Source organism: Podarcis cretensis (genome assembly GCF_951804945.1).
Source record: "Podarcis cretensis genome assembly, chromosome: 15".
In the NCBI taxonomy this organism is placed as follows: Eukaryota; Metazoa; Chordata; class Lepidosauria; order Squamata; family Lacertidae; genus Podarcis; species Podarcis cretensis.
In genome coordinates this window covers 15,897,762-15,915,842 of record NC_137185.1, presented here as the reverse complement: position 1 = coordinate 15,915,842, position 18,081 = coordinate 15,897,762, and the positions used below count along the sequence as shown (strand labels likewise).

The 18,081-nt window shown below is 48.3% G+C and overlaps 1 protein-coding gene across 3 annotated transcripts in view; it reads left to right on the top strand.

The window, feature by feature from the left end:
- The first annotated feature begins 469 nt into the window (after nt 1-469).
- LOC307203620 (septin-4-like) overlaps nt 470-18,081 on the top strand; it is a 30,598-nt gene continuing 12,986 nt past the window's right edge. The window contains exons 1-5 of one of the 3 annotated variants that reach the window (XM_079954548.1): nt 470-729; nt 12,312-12,638; nt 13,600-13,693; nt 15,043-15,129; nt 15,951-16,074. In XM_079954548.1, coding sequence (XP_079810674.1) covers nt 592-729; nt 12,312-12,638; nt 13,600-13,693; nt 15,043-15,129; nt 15,951-16,074 — 770 coding nt within the window. In that variant the 5' untranslated portion in view covers nt 470-591. The remainder of the gene's footprint in view (nt 730-12,311; nt 12,639-13,599; nt 13,694-15,042; nt 15,130-15,950; nt 16,075-18,081) is intronic. The other 2 variants (XM_079954550.1, XM_079954549.1) reach the window with 2 other exon arrangements.

Below are 18,081 nucleotides of genomic sequence, written 5' to 3'. Positions count from 1 at the left end.
AGGCGATTGGGCTGGATCCGGCCCCCGGGCCTTAGTTTGCCTACCCATGGTGTAGACGATACTGAGCTAGATAGATCAAAGGTCTGAGTTAGTACAGTTTCCCTATTTTAAAGCAGCCCTTGTAACTATGAGGCCTGGAATCATAGCTCAGTGGTGGCAGAGCAAATGCTTTCACAATATTTTTGAAGGTGCAGTTGGCCCTGGACTCCGCTGGCAGCTACAGCAGTTCTGCACTCTGCACATGCTCTTTCCCCCCCAAAGCACCTGTTTTCCCCTCCCCCCTTCTTCCAATCCTGCCTCTTCCTTTCCGAAGCAGAGGCGTCCTGTTGCTCCTTTCAACAGCATCAGCCCACGCCCCGGGGTTCAAATGCCAACTCTGCCCTCTGCACGTGCCCAGAGACTCCGCCCCGTTCTGGAGCCGCGGAGGGTCCCGCGCTGGCTCCGAGAGAGAGAGAGAGAGAGAGAGAGGGAGCGCTGCCCACTGCCCATGCTCAGAGACACTCTGGCGTCCTGGGATCTCCGCCGCAGAGGCCCGGGGGGAGGGAGGGAGACTGGCAGGGAGGCTCCCCCGCCCGTCCTGCCGCCGGTCACATGGCTGCCTGCTTGCCTGCCTCGGTCGGCTGCCCTAATCCGGCGCCCGGCTGGGAGAGGAACGGAGCCAGCCCCGCAGACCTCACCTGCCGGCCCCATCCATCCATCCATCCATCCCGGCCGCGTCTTCCTGCCATGGTAAGCCTCGCGGGTGCGCGCCTGGAGCAGCGGGCGGGGGCAATCCGGAGTGACTCCGGAGCCGGGCTGGCGTTATTCGCCGGGATCCGGATCGTTGCGTAAGTGGCCGGCGCGTTCTCGGCTGCTCCCAGAGGCATCGCCCTCCCTGCTCCAGGGAATGGGATGCAGGGCGCCGCCGCCGCATCGCCATGGGGAGGAAGTGGGGCGCGCGGGGGGGCGGGGAAAGAGAAGTAGACAGGCCTCTGCCCCGAGCGGCTCTCCAGAGCTGCATTTCGGAGGCACAGGTAGGAGCTCCCCCTTCTCCCTGGCCGGTTTGGCCACAAATACCCTCTTTAGCGCTTTTTCCAGCCAGGGGAAAGGGAGACTCTGAGCATCTGCAGATTGCCTGCCTGCCTGCTTATTTATTTACTTAACTGCATTCGCACCCCGGCTTCTTTCCTCGAATGAGCTCAAGGTGGCATACGTGGTCTTTTCCTCCCCTCACAACAACCCTGTGCGGTAGGCCAGGCTGAGAGGCAGTGTGACTGATTCTCAAGGTCACCCACCCAGTGAGTTTCTTAGTGGCAGGGGGATTTGAACCCCTGGCCGCTCAGGTCCCAGCACTCTAACCATTACTGGCTCTTGTAAGGTAGAGCTCTGGCCCAGTTTGCACATCACGGAAAATCAAACTATTTATTTATATATTTATTGCATTTCTGTCCCAACTTTCCTCCCATGAGCTCAGGGTGGCATATGGGGGGGGGGTTCTCTTTTATTCTCACAACAACCCTGTGAGGTAGGTTAGGGACTGAGAGGCGGGGATTGGTCACCATGGTCAACAAGTGAGCTTCATGGCTGAGTGGGATTTGAACCCTAGCTTCTCCCAGGTCCTTGGTCGATGCTCTAACCACTAGGCAACACTGGTCCTTATTCCAGACATGCTGTCCTTCCTGCATCTGGAGTAAGGGGGTTAGAGAGGGGGCTTCCTCTCAGTTAATAAGATTGGGGATTCCCCTTCTTCCGCGCCAGGGAGCAGAAACGAGGATGAGTCAGGACTGCACTTGGCACCAGCCACAAACTGTCTAGCTCATTTTAGGCAAGGATCTGTTCTCCTCAGCCTCAGTTTTACCACCTGGAATATGGGGTGAATGGATACAGTGTGTGTGTGTGTATGTGAGCCTCCCTCGCAGGGGTGTTGTATGTGCTGTGCTCTAAAGCATTTTAAATGCTCCAGAGGTGGATACTCATTGAAATCTGTTAACCCAAGCTGTTGTTGATACTATTTCTGCCATTTATTTATCAGTTTATATTGTATTTATTTCCCACCTTTTCCTCCAAGGAGCTCAAAGTGGCATACATGGTTATCCTCCTCTTCATTTAATCCCCGCAACAACCCTGTGAGGTTGGTCAGGCTGTGAGGGAGTGAGGCAGTCCCCCTGCTAGTTTCAAGACTGAGTGGGGGAATTTGAACCATGATCTCTCCCAGGTCTTAGTACAACTCTCTAACCACTATGCAACACCACCGCTCAGCCACTTTATGCAGCAAAAAAGTCAGAAAGCAACAGAACAAAATGCATAAAGGCCAGAATTATATTTTAAACCATAACAATACAAAATCCACACAAAGTTCTCATCCAGCAATGCATTTTTTCCTTCTTACATTTATATTCACCCCTTCCCCCCCACTCCAAAAAGCTCTAAGAGATGTTGATGGTTCTCCTCTCCTCACTGTTTCATCCTCACAACAACCCTGTGAGGTAGGCCACACTGAGAAAGGAGAAGGACTAGCCCAAGGTCACCCAGAGAGCGTTAGTAAGGAGGCAACGTCAACATTAACCAGACTTTGGCCTAGTTGCACAAACAACACAAACATTCTTCTTTGGGACATGGGGGGTTTTAATTTCATTTCACGGGAATCGTAGAAATGTAGGGACCCACAGAATCAATGCAGGATGTATATATACATATGTATATGTATATGCATATGTATATGTATATGTATATGACATCCTGATTCTTGCCCTCATTTTGCTACCCTTTGGAACGAGGTGTGTGCATGTGTGTGTGTGTGTGTGAGAGAGAGAGGTGTGTGTGGGGGGGAAGAGAATGAGACCTTGAGGCAATCACCTCCTCCCTGAGTCACCTTTTGGGCATCCCACATTGTTTTCCTCTCATCACACACTTGAGCTGGCCCAAAATCCTCTGGGTGAGACGGAGGGGCCTCTTTCTCCCAGCGTGTAACAAACATGTAGGATTCGTGGCCGTGAGAGGCATGAAAAAATTGGGCATATTCATAGGGGGAAGAAAGGGAGTCTCACAATGGCTGTGATGGAACCTCCAGCTTCAGAGGCAGCCTATCTCTGGATACCAAGCAATGGGATTAAACCACAGAGGAGATCTGCTATCTTTACGCCCTCTTCCTAGAGGCACCTGTTGGAAGCAGGGATATCAGAAGGGATGGACATTCAGCCTGTCCCTGTTGGGATCTTTCTTAGGAAGACTTTGGTTCATTCTCTGCACTGAAATGATCTATGCTCTCTGCCTTTCTGGTCTTGTTTATTTCTAAGCAGTGGGTCATTCTCACACCACCCACCCCTGCAAGACCGCCTTGCCCCATAGAAGCCCACTTGACCGCTTCGATCAGCGGAACTGCCACTGATAGAGGTGCCACACAACACCCGCTCCACATTTGTAAGAACTTGATATTTTAGCATGGCATCACCTACACTTCGGAACTCTCTGCATATGAGCATTCCCTATTACTCCTTTTGGGCACCTGCTAAAAACATCTCTGTTTGAGCAAGCCTGTCTACAGGTTTAGAAAGCTGTTGCGAGTTTTAATCAGTTTTAGTCTGTTGTTATTTTACTTTTTATAAAGTCTTAAATACTTATTAATTCTTCTTATTGATAATTTTATTGTGAACAGCTTTGAGTGCGTTTCCCCCCCTTTTAATAACCATGCAGTATATAAATTTCATGAGATAAATAAATAAATAAGCACCTCCACCACTCATGTAATTTTCCCATGGCTTTCTACAACATGCGGAAGTTCGTGCCAGAGATTCTCAATATATTTAAAAATCTCATGCAACAAGCCAGGCATTCTATGCATGTTTGTGTGTGTGTGGCGGAAGCAACAGTTCATTTATAAATAAATCTGGGGGCAGCGGATAGCTTCTCAAGACTTTCCAGATCTTCAACACTGCTGGCGAAAAGAGTACAGCTTTTTCCTTGTATAATGGACCTCTTTCGCCCCTCTTTTTGAGGAACTCTTCGGGGAGAGGCTAGGAGGCAAAATATTTTAATGGATCCTGGGGGTCAGAAAACAGGGGAGGGCTGTTAACCTCCCCTCCATTCATTGGCTTACCAGAAGCAGTTGGCTGTGCAGCGTTGGAAACAGGAGACTAGACTAGGTAGATCTCAGTCTGATCCATTGTTGCGCTTCTTAGCTGAACAAGAAAGCTAAATCATTGAGATTTGCTGGTACGGACATGCCTTTAAATCAAATCCATCTGGTTCAAAACTACTTGGTTAAAAGGCATATGATTTAATCAAGCTAGAAAAATATTTGCAAATTGGGCCAACAGCCTTCCTCGCAACTCAGCTTTAACAAGTTCTGCAATGCCGTTCGCTTCTGGTTGAGTTCATGTGCTGATAGGCTAAGCTGGCTGATGCTGAGACGAGGATTTCTAGGGATGAATAATATTTAAATTGACTGTTCAAAAGAGAATTGCATTGACCTCTCTACTGACTGCTGTAAGCAACTAGCTGACATCCTGTTGAACCTGTAAGATGGCTTCACACCTGAGTTTCTAATGTTTGATATCTTTAACACACCCGCAAGCTCATTTGAGCAGATGCAGAGTGTTTTCCCCTTGTACAGTTCTGGCTGTCCCCCCTCAAATAGATATTGTAGAGTTGGAAAAGGTTTGGGAAAGGTCAACCAAAATGATCACTGGGATGGAATGACTCTCCTGTAAAGAAAAGTACTGTAGCAGTGTTTGGGACTTTTTAATTTAGAAAAATGCTGAGACATGATAGAAGTTTATAAAATGATGCCTGGCATGTAGAAAAACGTATCAAGAAAAGTTTTCCTCCCTCTCTCATAACCACCATAATTTGTCAACATCCCATTAAGCTGAATGCTGGAAGATTCAGGACGGATAAAAAAAAGTCCTTCTTCATGCAGCGCATAGTTAAACTGTGGAACTCACTGCCACATGAAGCAGTGATGCCCATCAACTTGGATGGCTTTGAAAGAGGATTCAATAAAATCATGGAGGAGGAAAGGGCTATCAGCGTCTCTTAGCCATAATGGCTATTCTCTGCATCCACAATTGGGAGGCAGCAATGCTTCCGAATACCAGCTACCGGAAGTGCTCCTGTCCTCCAGTCCTGCTTGCTGATTTCCCACATGCATCTGGTTGGCCACTGTGTGAACAGGACACTGGACTGGATGGGCCGGGGGCCTGATCCAGTAGGTGCTTCTTACGTTCTTGTTAACTCAGTCCTCCTGCTAGAAGAAGGGCCTTCAGAGACCAGGGATGTGATCCACATTCAAGTCCTGATAGCTCCACGCTTTTGAAACTTTATCACTCTTCTGGCTGAGGCCAGTTCACTGGCAAGTACAGGACACTCTGCATATGCTCAGAGATGCTCCTGTATTGTTCCTTCAGAGGATTTGGAATCAAACTGAACGAATGGAAGCCGGCAGTAAGCACTGGCTTCCTTTCCCCAGCCACCCAGCACCAATGGCGGAAACCCTTTCCATTGCATGCTGTTCCAAAACAGCTGCCCCCAGGCGGGTCGAAGGACATGCAGCCATTGCTGGGATGTGGCCATGCAAATGAAAGGCATGCTCTTTCTCTCCCCCCCCACGCCCATCCCACTGCACTCTCCCCTGATCTTACAAGCCCTGTAGCAAAATATTCCATTTGCAGCCTAGATCTCGCATCAGAGTGGAAAATGGCCTCGTCCGTCCCAGAGCCAACGAATGATCAAAAGGTACTGAGCAGGCAGAGAGGAGGATGCCCAGTTTCTGGGGCGGGATCTGGCACTATCAGGGGCAGCACCTTCTTTCCTTACGGGGCTCGGGGGGGGGGGCAAGGGAAGCAAAGTTTCCACCCTCTGGGGGCCAGGGGCGTAGTAGGGAGATTTTCTGCACCCGATCTTCTGCCCTTCTCAACCCCCCCACCTTTAAATTTAATGTTGCTTACAGTTTGACTTTCCCTCTGGAAGCTGACCTAAATTAGGTGGATAAATGAGCCCATGCACTCTGGATGCAGATATGTCCTTTATGTCCTTTAAGGATTTTGAGTGGAATCATATAATTGTAGCGTTGGAAGGGACTTCCAAAGTCATCTAGTCCAACCCTCTGGAATGCAGGAATTCCTGACCGGTGGCCATTTCTGACTCTTGTTCTGAGAGCCTCGGCAGTTTTGGTTCTGGTCCATGAAAGCTCATTTCACAGGATCTCACTTTTGCAGAGCGCAGCTGCCTCTCTCGACTTTTATTCAGTTATTCAATTTTTAAAATGTTCATATCCTGCCTTTCTTTCATGCTGGAACCTAAGGGGGTGTACATGGTATGTGTGGTCCATGTGGTGGCCCTCACTAGGGACGTGGGGGGAAATCTGATTTAGTTTGCATTGAAAGGTGGACGTAACGAATTCACACTTTTGTGAAACAATGTGCAAACTGAACTGCAACAGTCTTTCAAAATTCGCCCCTCAAGTTTTTAGCAATGAAGTTCTTCAGCCAAGTAATGTGTAGAAAAATGAATATACTATATAAGGCAAAGTGTGCATAAGAATGCATCTGTTGATGAAAATTGCAAGCAAAGATGCATTATATGAAGAGAAATTGCTTTGCAAAAATGTGTGTGTTAGCCAAGAATTGCATATGAAGGAGAAATTTTCATGGATTTTCACAGGGACTTAAAAAAAAAATGTTCGCAAACAGACATGCATTTATGGAGAACTGAAGTGTACAAGTGAGAAGCTAAGATAAACTGAAATTGACAGATTTGCCTGCACCAACCATATTCTGGGAATTCTGCTCCAAGAGTGTGTCTTCCTTGGCGAAAGGTTGTTCGCGGCAGGAAACATTATTGGCTTTTGTTTATTAGATTAGTTAGATTTATGTATTGCCTCACACACAAGAAGTCCCTTAGCAATTTACACCAACATTCAGTAGACAGTAAGAAGAAAGGGGGGTGGAGTTTCTGTGTTTGTGACTTTTTAGTTTAGAGAAAAGGAGGAAGAGGAGACATGATGGACGTGTTGAGAAATTATGCATGACATGAAGAAAGTGGATAGAGGAAAGTCTTTCTCCCTTTCCGCAATAGAAACTCAGGGACATGCTATGAAGGTTGGAAGATTCAGGACAGATAAAAGGAAATCCTGTGGAACTCCCTGCCACAGGAGGCAGTGATGGCCACCAACCTGGATGGCTTTGAAAAGAGGATTGGAAAAATTCAGAGGAGGAGAGGGCTATTGATGGCTGCTAGCCATTGTGGCTGAGATCTACCTCCACAGTTGGAGGCAGTGATGCTTCTGAGCACCAGTTTCTGGAAGTCACAGGAGAAGAGAGTGTGCTTGCACCTGGGTCCAGCTTGAGGTTTTCCCACTGGGGACTCTAGTTGGCCACTGTGAGAACAGGATGCTGGGCTAGATGGGCTGCTGGCCTGATCCAGCAAGGATCTTTTTATGTTCATAAGGCTATTCATGGCGACTAGCTAGAACGCTCTCCCTCTTTCAAAGGAAGCATGCCTCTGTATACCAGTCCCTGAAGATTGCAAAGGCAGAGAGCACTGTTTGTGTCCTAACTCTTTCTGACTAGGATTTCATGCATTGATGGGCCCAATTGGGGCTGGTTCCCAGTAGGCGTAGGTCCTGGGAACTGCAAAAGGGAGGAGACTGAAATCTGGGATGGAGAGGTAGAGAGGAAAAAGCTGAGGTCTAGAAGCTTGATGTTCTCGCAAGAAGGTTCTGCTCAAAGAGAGAGCAGGAGCGCAGAATCTGTCGGGTATGTGTTTGGTTGCTCAACTGCATGGGCCTAAAGCAGTCGCTCACCACTTTGCGACCTCTCCAAGGTCAGAGTCGGCGAGTTTGGCTGGGATCTGGGACGCGGCAATTAGGCAGACATAATGAGTGAAATTGATTAGGGTGGATGAGCAGAGCCCCTCTCCAGATGGTGCACTGTTGGGGGGGGGAGAGGAGGGAGCCATCCTGACCTCGTTCTGGCCTTGCCCCACCCCACGGCTGAGGCTCGCCGCCTCTCCTGCCAGTCCTGCGTCAAATGGCAACAGCCGCCTCTTTTTGGGCAGAGGGGGCCCATCCTGCAGTCGCAAAGCATGAAAAAAGTCTCCAGCATTTCCAGCTGATAAGGACAGTTTGCCTGGGACTCTGGAGAGCTGCTACCAGTCAGTGTAGACAACACTGTGCTAGATGAACCAATGATCGGATTAGTATACAGTTCTCTTTTTATATATAGGAAGGGTTGTAGCTCAGGGATAGAGCGTCTTTGTGGCATGCAGGAGGTTCCAGGTTCCTTGGTACCTCTAGGTAGGGCTCAGGGAGAGATTCCCTGCCTAAAACTCTGGAGAGCTGCCTCTGCCAGTCAGTGTAGGCAGCATTGAACTAGATCAGGGGTAGGCAACCTAAGGCCCATGGGCCAGATGCAGCCCAGTCGCCTTCTCAATCTGGCCCATGAATCAGCATGTTTTTACATGAGTAGAATGTGTCCTTTTATTTAAAATACATCTGGGTTATTTGTGGGGCATAGGAATTTGTTCATTCCCCCCCCCCCAAAAAAAAATAGTCCGGCCCACCACATGGTCTGAAGGATGGTGGACCAGCCCTCGGCTGAAAAAGGTGGCTGACCCTGAACTAGATGAACAAATGATCTAAATAGTGTAATAGTATAGCTTTACATGCAGACAGTCCCAGGTCTGTTCCCTGGCATCTTTGAATAGGGCTGAGAAAAAGACCCCCACTTGGAATTGTGGAGAGCTGCTGCCGGTCAGTGGGGACAGTCCTGAGGTAGATGGGCCCATTGCCTGATTTGGTGTAAAGCGGCAACAAATGTTCGAAGGGCTTGGGGGCAAGGAGGAGGTTTTCTAACTGACGGACTTAGGTGAAGAAGCAGAGTAAGAGGTGACATGGTGGAAGTTTATAAAATTTGGCATGGCATGTTACAGGAGAGACAGCTTCAAATACTGGAAGGGCCATCACGTGGAAGATGGAGCCAGCTTGTTTTCTGCTGCTCCAGAGGGGAGGACCAGAACCAATCAATTCAGATGACAAGGAAGGAGATTCAACATCAGGAGCAGCTTTCTGATGGCAAGAACAGCCTGACAGTGGAATGGACTCCCTTGGGAGGTGGTGGAGGTTTTTAAGCAGAGGTTGGGTGGCCACATTTCAGGGTTTCTTTAGCTGTGATTCCTGTATTGCCGGGGGTTGAGCCAAATGACCCTTGGGGTGCCTTCCAGCTCTAAAATTCTATGATTCGAAAAGGGACAAAAAGGCTGACATCCAGGCATGGCAAGCACTGGAGTTCAAAACATCTGGAGGGTTGCAATTGGTTCCTGATCTATGACAACAACCATTATGGAATGAAAACATCCTCTTGCCTTCGCTCCCCCCGGTGTGTGGTTTGGGTCCGAGACATTTCCATCTGCTTTAACTTTGCTCCATCTTCTGGTTTCTGTCCCTCTTTTTTTTGCCGTCCCAACCACTTCTCTCGCTTCTCTTCCTGTGCCCTGCCCTGTACTCTCGACTCAGGCTGCAGAGGTGGAAGAGACCTTGCCTGCCCAGGATGACTTCACAGAGACCCAACCCTGCCCAGCAGAAATGCCCTTTGCTGGTGCCCCAGGAGAGGAGAATGCTGATCCTGGCCTCCCTGGGCAGCCGGAAGAGCCTGCCAGGATCCCCAGGGAGCAAGCAGTAAGGCCTTGGCATGTGGGGAGAGGGAGCCTTTTGGATTTTCCTCCATGGACCCCTGATTCAAGCTGTCTTAGCTTCTCCTGCGGCCTAACCCACTTTCCCTCCTTGACTGACCCAACAGTTCTTTATGTTTGGAAGATGCAAATAAGCACCACGGATTTTCCTGTGGCATTCCTTCCTTGTTCCTCTCATTGACTCTTCCTCGATTTAGCTGTGACTCCTGCATGGCCCTTTGGGTCCCTTCCGAATCTATAATTCTATGCGTATGAATTTAAGCTGGAGAATTTCTGGAATTAATTCCAGAATTAAGGGGTGCATGCAAAGTTGACTGTACCTACATGTTTCCTTCTGCTTCCTGTCATTTCTCCGCCTCCACCCCTATTTTGGTGACGGGCGTCGATATAAATGCTGCACTGCTATGGTATTATTGTTATGGGATTTAAAGCTGGGGTTTTGGTTATCACTGTGGGTTTGCGTTCATCAGGGATAGAGGCCTCGTGGACCTCCATAGGTTATCATTATGGATGGCATGGAGAAAGTGTCTAGAAAAAGGTTTTACTCCCTCTCTCATAACACTCGAACTCGGGACATCCGTTGCAGCTGGGTGTTGGAAGATTCAGGACACATGAAAGGAATCATACAATCATAGAAGTACATTTTCACGCAGCGCGTATTTGAACTGTGGAACTGATTCCCATAGGGGTCAGTGATAGCCACCAGCTTAAAGGTAAAGGGACCCCTGACCATTAGGTCCAGTCGTGACCGACTCTGGGGTTGCGGCGCTCATCTCGCTTTATTGGCCGAGGGAGCCGGCGTACAGCTTCTGGGTCATGTGGCCAGCATGACTAAGCCGCTTCTGGTGAACCAGAGCAGTGCACGGAAACGCCGTTTACCTTCCCGCCGGAGCGGTACCTATTTATCTACTTGCACTTTGACGTGCTTTTGAACGCTAGGTTGGCAGGAGCAGGGACTGAGCAACAGGAGCTCACCCCGTCGTGGGGATTCGAACCGCCAACCTTCTGATTGGCAAGTCCTAGGCTCTGTGGTTTAACCCACAGCGCCACCCGTGTCCCTTAGCCACCAGCTTAGATGCCTTTAAAAAGGGACTAGACAAACTCATGGAGGAGAGGGCTGTCAAAGGCTACTAGCCACAATGGCTGTGCCCTCTCTTACGTCCTGCTCTGTCATAATGCTGGAGTTGGTGCGGCCCCCTATTGGCAGCTACGGAAACTGCTGTGTGATAAGAGCCTTCCAATTTTATTTATATGGTAAGATAGAATGAATAAGTTACAATTTGGTATCTTCGGGTTGGGAGATGGGAGCAGGGAAATGAGCCAAGATGCGATCTTGGCAGACCCAGTGTTTGCAAGACTCCTGAATTGGAAGAAAAAGAAAAAAAGAGGTCTACCAAGATTGCTGTGGCTACAACACTGCTACCATTAGCACTTGGGAGACATGACATGAATTGGCAGTGAGGCTTCCTAAACAACAGTTGTGCCATGATCTGAAGGCTGCAGGTAGCTAGAAGTGCCATTGGCCCAAGACATTTTGCTGTCTTAGATGGAAATGAGGTGATGTGACTGATAGTTGTATCTGACTTCAACAATAGTGACCAGGCAGTGTCATTGTCCACACCAGGGAGTGCAGTGCTAACTTAGGGGAGTATTGGGCAGGGCAAGTGGTGCCTCGTCCTGCAGACCTCACTGCCACCTCTTCACATTTTGCCTCCTGAGGCAGCTGCTTCCCTCTCCCTAACATTAGAGCCGGCCCTGGTTGGAAAGAAAGTTTGAAGAAAGTTCATTGCACCAAGATCAGGAAAATAAACAGATCACCTTTTTTTTCTTTTATAAAGTTTGTTTGTTTCATTTAATAATGTACATAAAACTGAGAGAACTGTTATAACAACAGATGAAAATCAAAAGTTGGAAAACAAAACTATAAAATAGGTGCATAGAATGAGTACAGTTGCACATGGGTTATAATAGCCAAATCCAAGAAAAAAACATTAGCGTTCTCTGATTATCAAGCATAGTTCCAGATTTGCCAGACTTGTGATGAGGGTTGCCTTGAAATTGATGGTTTTGCTTCATAACAAAGGAATGCTAAATCATATTAAAAAGCGCCTTGAGGTTCTGGTCCTTGTTGAAATATCAAATTATGCATAATTTTCTCCATTCTAGCTGTATTCCAGAGTTATACCAAGCGTCCAGTGTAAGATTTTGGACTGTTTTTCCATTGTGCTGCCATAACTATTTGAGCTGCTAAGATCATCTATAAGACCAGTTCTTTTGACTATATATGTACATTGCTATCAACAAAAATATTCAGTAACATTGAGTGTGGGCAACAAACCTATATTCTCTATAGTAATACTAATCATTTCTGTCAAAATTAAATCTCAAAAATCTTGTGCCAACTTATATTCCCACAATAAACATGTACCAAGTTTATCACAACCCATCCAACAATTACCTGTTTTGGAAAGAAAGAGTTTTGACATTTGCAAAGGAGGGCGATACCACCTGTGTGGTTCTTTAACCTCAGAAAACTGGAAGCAGGTTTTAAGGGTTGTGACCCCCACATTTTACTCCCATGATAGACCCCCGTTTTAAACCCTGTGTTTACGTGCATTTCCTGTTCTCTTCCTCTGCTGCTTCAGATAAAGCACCTCTTGAAGGAAGACTCGGAGGAGGCCGAGCTGGTCCATTTCCTCAACGACTACCCAGCTGAGGAGGGCTTCCGCCGTGTGGAGCCGGGAGAGGCCTGGAAGGACAGGGGCCGCAGCGGTGGCGGCACAGAGCCCGAGATGTTCCCCAGTGCAGCGCTCAGGACCCTCCCTGATGAGGCCTCGGAAGAGAAGGAGCAGAAGGGCTTCCACCGCCCCCGGCCTCTGGATCTGAAGCAGCACATGGCCGCTCCAACGCCCCCCAGCCCCTCCCGTCCCAGAAGCCCCTGGGGCAGGCTGGACCCCTATGAGTCTGATGAGGTATGGCAAACACCCCCTCTCCCGGATCTCACTTTGGCTTTCCTTCTCTCAAGCTTCCCATACACAACCAGCTCCAAACTTCTTGGCGTTGAGGTGGGCATATTTAGCCTCATCTCCTGAGGTTCATAGAACCGTGGAATTGGAAGGGACCCCCAAGGGTTATCCAGACCAACCCTCTGCAATGCAGGAATCGCCAGTAGATGGCCAGCCTCTCTTTAAAAACCTCCAATGAACGAGAGTCTTCCACCTTCCCTGGTAGTCTGCCTCACTGTCAATCAGCTCTTGCCCTTCCTAATGTTTAGTCAGAATCTTCTTGTCATTTGAGTAGGGTTGTATGGGTCCTGCCCTCTGTAGTGGCAGAAAACAAGCTTGCCCAGTCTTCTGAGTGCAGGTTCCTCAACCCAGTTTAGATTTCTTAAAATGGCGGGTGCTTAGCTTTCGTGGGCATGGCATATGCGTTCTTTTGCCTTCCTGTTAACGTGTTTTTCAACCATCCTGCGAATTCATCTCCTTCACACTTTTGCCCACCCTGCCTTGGTGGAAGCTTTGGCTGAAGGGTGGCTAAGAAGTGTTCTAAATAAACTGATAAATCTCACGAGCAATCTCTGGGAGGACCTCGCTGGAGATGGTAGAAATATAGCATGTGGAGTATACCCAGCACACATTGAACTCCATGGGATTTTCTTCAGAGTGGATGCATGTAGGACTGTCCAGTTAGGTGGTGTTTCTCTCTTAGGCAATATATAGCATATGATTTTTGTTGCAGGGTCTTTCAAACCTTTTACCAGGCCAGGCCTCTCAAGGATAGGATGGCTAGTAAACAACAACAAGTATATGAATAAGTGGTTTGGACTGACTTGCTCCAGCTGTTTGGAATTCTGAGATTCTTCTAACCACACATTTCCCCTTCCTTCCTTCCTTCCTTCCTTCCTTCCTTCCTTCCTTCTCTCCCTCCTTCCAGGACGACAAAGAGTATGTGGGTTTTGCCACACTCCCCAATCAAGTCCACCGGAAGTCTGTGAAGAAGGGCTTCGATTTCACTCTCATGGTTGCAGGTACCAGGGCACTTGAGGGGGGGCAGTTGTTCCCACTTCCCGCCTTCTCAATTACGCATGAATATTTCAAGGTAGATCCAGTGCAATGCACGACAATGAATTCTGATTAAAACAGGCTATCAAGTTTCTAGCTCTCTGCCAACTTATGTTGAAGCTGTACGTTTAGGAGCACTTCCAACACACTTTTGGGTGGTTCACAGACCTTCCGGGGACTGTGTTCTGGCCAGCACCGGATCAGGATGGAAATTGCGGCTGGCAGAGGGTGGTGGCACATCACAGGGCAACGCTGCCACCCCAGGGTGGATGCCTTAACCTTTTCCCTCATAGTCATCCACACTTGTTGTTGTTTAGTCGTTTAGTCGTGTCCAACTCTTCGTGACCCCATGGACCAGAGCACACCAGGCACTCCTGTCCTCCACTGCCTCCCGCAGCTTGGTCAGACTCATGCTGGTAACCTCGAAAACACTATCCAACCATCTCGTCCTCTGTCGCCCCCTTCTCCTTGTGCCCTCCATCTTTCCCAACATCAGGGTCTTCTCCAGGGGGTCTTCTCTTCTCATGAGGTGGCCAAAGTACTGGAGCCTCAGCTTCACAATCTGTCCTTCCAGTGAGCACTCAGGGCTGATTTCCTTCAGAATGGAGAGGTTTGATCTTCTTGCAGTCCATGGGACTCTCAAGAGTCTCCTCCAGCACCATAATTCAAAAGCATCAATTCTTCGGCGATCAGCCTTCTTTATGGTCCAGCTCTCACTTCCATACATCACTACTGGGAAAACCATAGCTTTAACTATACAGACTAGTCATCCACACTAGTAACTCCCTTATGAGGAAATGGGCTTTTAAGGTGAGAGGAAAAGTGAGTAGAAGGAGACATGATGGAAGTGTGTGGAATTAGGCATGGCATGAGAAAAGAGGGTAGAGAAAGGTCGTCCCCCCCATGACACTAGAACTTGTGGATATCCAGTGTATTTAGCAGGCGTTGAAAAGAGTATGGCGAAGGTGCCTGCCTGATCTCAATAGGCAGGGAGTTCCAAAGTGTAGATTCTGCCACACCAAATGATCAGGTTTGTAAGAACAAATGAGGAACTAATATTATGTGGCACTTGTAATAGGGCCAGATCAAAGCAGTCAAGTGGGCGCGTATGGGATAATGTGACCTCAAATGTAAACTGGTCCCAAGTTTTTAATATTAAATAGTACCACCTTGAGCATGGCCTGAGCTTGTTCTCTTTATTTAATAAGCTATCTTTGGTCTGCACTTTTCCTTTTCTTCCCAAAAGTCTGATTCTTAAGGATCCACCTTCCTCCTGAGTGATCTTGCTTGCTCCCCCTCCACTTTCTCTTCACAGGAGAGGCCGGGCTTGGGAAGTCCACCCTGGTGAACAGCCTTTTCCTCACAGACTTGTACAAAGACCGCAAACTCTTAAATGCCGAAGGTAGGTCGGTCGGTCGGTGGGAGTTCTGGACCAGCCTTTGCCCCTGTTCTGACACAGCGGAAGCGCTAAACTGGGGGAGCAGGTGGGGGTGTTGCTCTCAGGCCACACAGGGGGATCTGGCTGGCTCCCAATGGAATAGGAAAATGCCTTCTACCAAGTCAGGCTACTGGGTCTGTATTGTCTGCACTGACTGGCAGCAGCTGTCTAGGATTTCAGGCGGGGAATCTCTTCCAGACTTACCTGGAGGATGCCAGTGGGAGTGGAAGCTGGGACCTCCTACATGCCAAGCAGATGCTCTGCCACTGAGCTATGGCTTTTCCCTTAAGACAGAGCAACATATATCAAGCTAGACCATGGATCCACCTATCTCAGTATTGTTGACACTGACCGGCAGCAGCAGGGTGTCACGCAGGACGCACTCCCAGCCCTACCTGGGATGCAACCTGGGACCTTCTGGATGCAAAGCAGGTGCTGTAACTCTGAGCTGCAGGCCTTTCTGGGCTCAGCAGACCCCTGCAAGGCAGTTCTCATGGGGGTCACGCCAGCCAGCAGCTGCTATCTGTAACAGCTAAAGAAACCCTCCATGTTTAGGAATAGTCTTCCTCCAATACTTAGATGCTGGTGATGAAGCAGTGAGGAGGATGGGACAGCCACTGCTTCTTATACCCAGAACGTTGACCTGGTTGGACGCATCCTGCCCTGATTTGTTGGTTATGTTCTTGGCAGAGAGGTATCCTCTCCTACTCCCTCTGGGCCCCCTGCTCCTCCTCCTCAAACCCTCCATGTTCTGAACTCCTTCCTTCCATCTTCCCCACGGCCAGAACGGATCCTCCAGACGGTGGAGATCACCAAGCATGTGGTGGACATCGAGGAGAAGGGCGTCAAACTGCGCCTGACCATCGTGGACACGCCAGGCTTTGGAGATGCCTTGAACAACACAGAGTGGTACGGCCACCTCCCAGGGGGTTGGGGGGCAGCAGAGAAGCAGAGAGGAATTAGCCCTGGCAGATTCTCAGCAGAGCTGCTTGGAGGGAATCCCATTAAGCCATTGACCTTTGGGTGGGGGCCAAGGAGGGATAAAAATAATATGTGGAAGACAAAGTCTAACTGGCTGTGAGGCAGGTAAATCCCATGAGAGCAGGATCCAGGCGAGAGCTGCAGTGCTTTGATCTGCCAGTGAAACGGGTTCATCTAGGCAGTGGCGTAGTGTGGGTTGTCAGCACCCGGGGCAAGGCAAGTAATTTGCGCCCCCCAACCCGTGGATTTGCGCCCCCTAACCCTAACCCCCAGATGTTGCGCCCGGTGTGGCCGGCCCCCCCTGCACCCCCACGCTATGCCACTGCATCTAGGGCCTGAATATTATTATTATTATTATTATTATTATTATTATTATTATTACAGTTGTACCTTGGATCCCGAATGCCTTGGTACTCGGATGTTTTGTCTCCTGAACGCCGCAAACCCGGAAGTGAGTGTTCTGGTTTGCGAATGTTCTTTGGAACCCGAATGTCCGACGGGGCTTCTGCAGCTTCTGATTGGCTGCAGGAGCTTCCTGCAGCCAATTAGAAGCCACACTTTGTTTTCCGAACATTTTGGAAGCCGAGCGGACTTCTGGAATGGATTCTGTTCGACTTCCAAGGTACGACTGTATTATTATTATTATTATTATTATTAGCTAACTATCTAACTATTGAATTTGTATACTGCCCTATACCCGCAAGTCTCAGGGTGGTTACAACATAAAATCACAATATAAAAACACAAATACATCATAATATTTTTTTTTTAAAAAAACCCAAATAAAGTCCCCTCCCCAACACATTTTAAAAGGGCTTTGGATGTCACATTTTTCTCTGGGGCCTAAATGTGTATAATGAAGGCACCAGGTGAACTTCCCTGGGGAGAGGATCCCACGAACAGGGAGCCACTGCAGAGAAGGCCCGTTCTCATGTTGCCTCCCTCCAAACTTCTGGTGGAGGAGGCACATGAAGAAGGGCCTCAGAAGATGATCTCAGGGTCTGGGTAGGTTCATCTGGAAAGAGGCGATCCTTGAGGTATTGCGGTCCTGAGCTGTTTAAGGCTTTATAGGTCAAAACCAGCAGTTTGAACTGGACCTGGAGCTAGTTGGTAGACAGTGCAGTTGGACCAGGATCAGTGTAATATGTTCAAATTCTGCCCTAGCTGAAGTTTATGAACCATCTTCACAGGCAGCCCTGTGAAATTCGGAAATACTGTAGCGTCTGGGCGGAAATCACAGAAAATTTGGACTCATGGCAACCCTTGTTGGAAGTGTAGATTTTGGCGATCTTTCTAAAAAATGGCTCAGGACAGGAAACTACAGAAGCCAAGGGAGCCAGCATAGTGTACTGGTTAGAGTGTCAGAATTGGACCTGGGAGACCAGGGTTCAAATCCCCACTTGGCCTTGAAGCTCACTTGGTGACCTTGAAGGCCCAGCCCCTGCCTCTCAACCTAACCAACCTCATAGGGTTGTTGTGGGGATTTAATGAGGAGCAAGAGAGAGTAATGTAGCCCAGCTTGAGCTCATTGGAAAGAAAAAGGTGGGATATAAATCTAAATTATGAATATAAATATAAAATAGGAAATACAAAGCTTTCCTTTTACACCAGGTCTTTAGCTTTTAATTATCTAAGTCCTTTTTGTTCGGGCGAAATGTTTTAATGTAATTTTTCAAAACACAATTGTCTTTTAAATTTTTTTTAAATGTTGCTTTTAATGTCTGCTTGTGTTGGTTTGTTTAAAATAGTTGTAAGCTGCTTTGAGTTGCTATGGTAAAAGCAGACAAAAACATGATTATAATAACAGTAGAGAAGCAAGCAAGCAAGCAAACAAACAAATACCGAAGCCATAGCAGATGACTTGCCTAGATTCTGATTAGGTATGGGGCTGGGGGAACTCAGGATATTTACTCACACCTTTTGTGGGTGCCATGT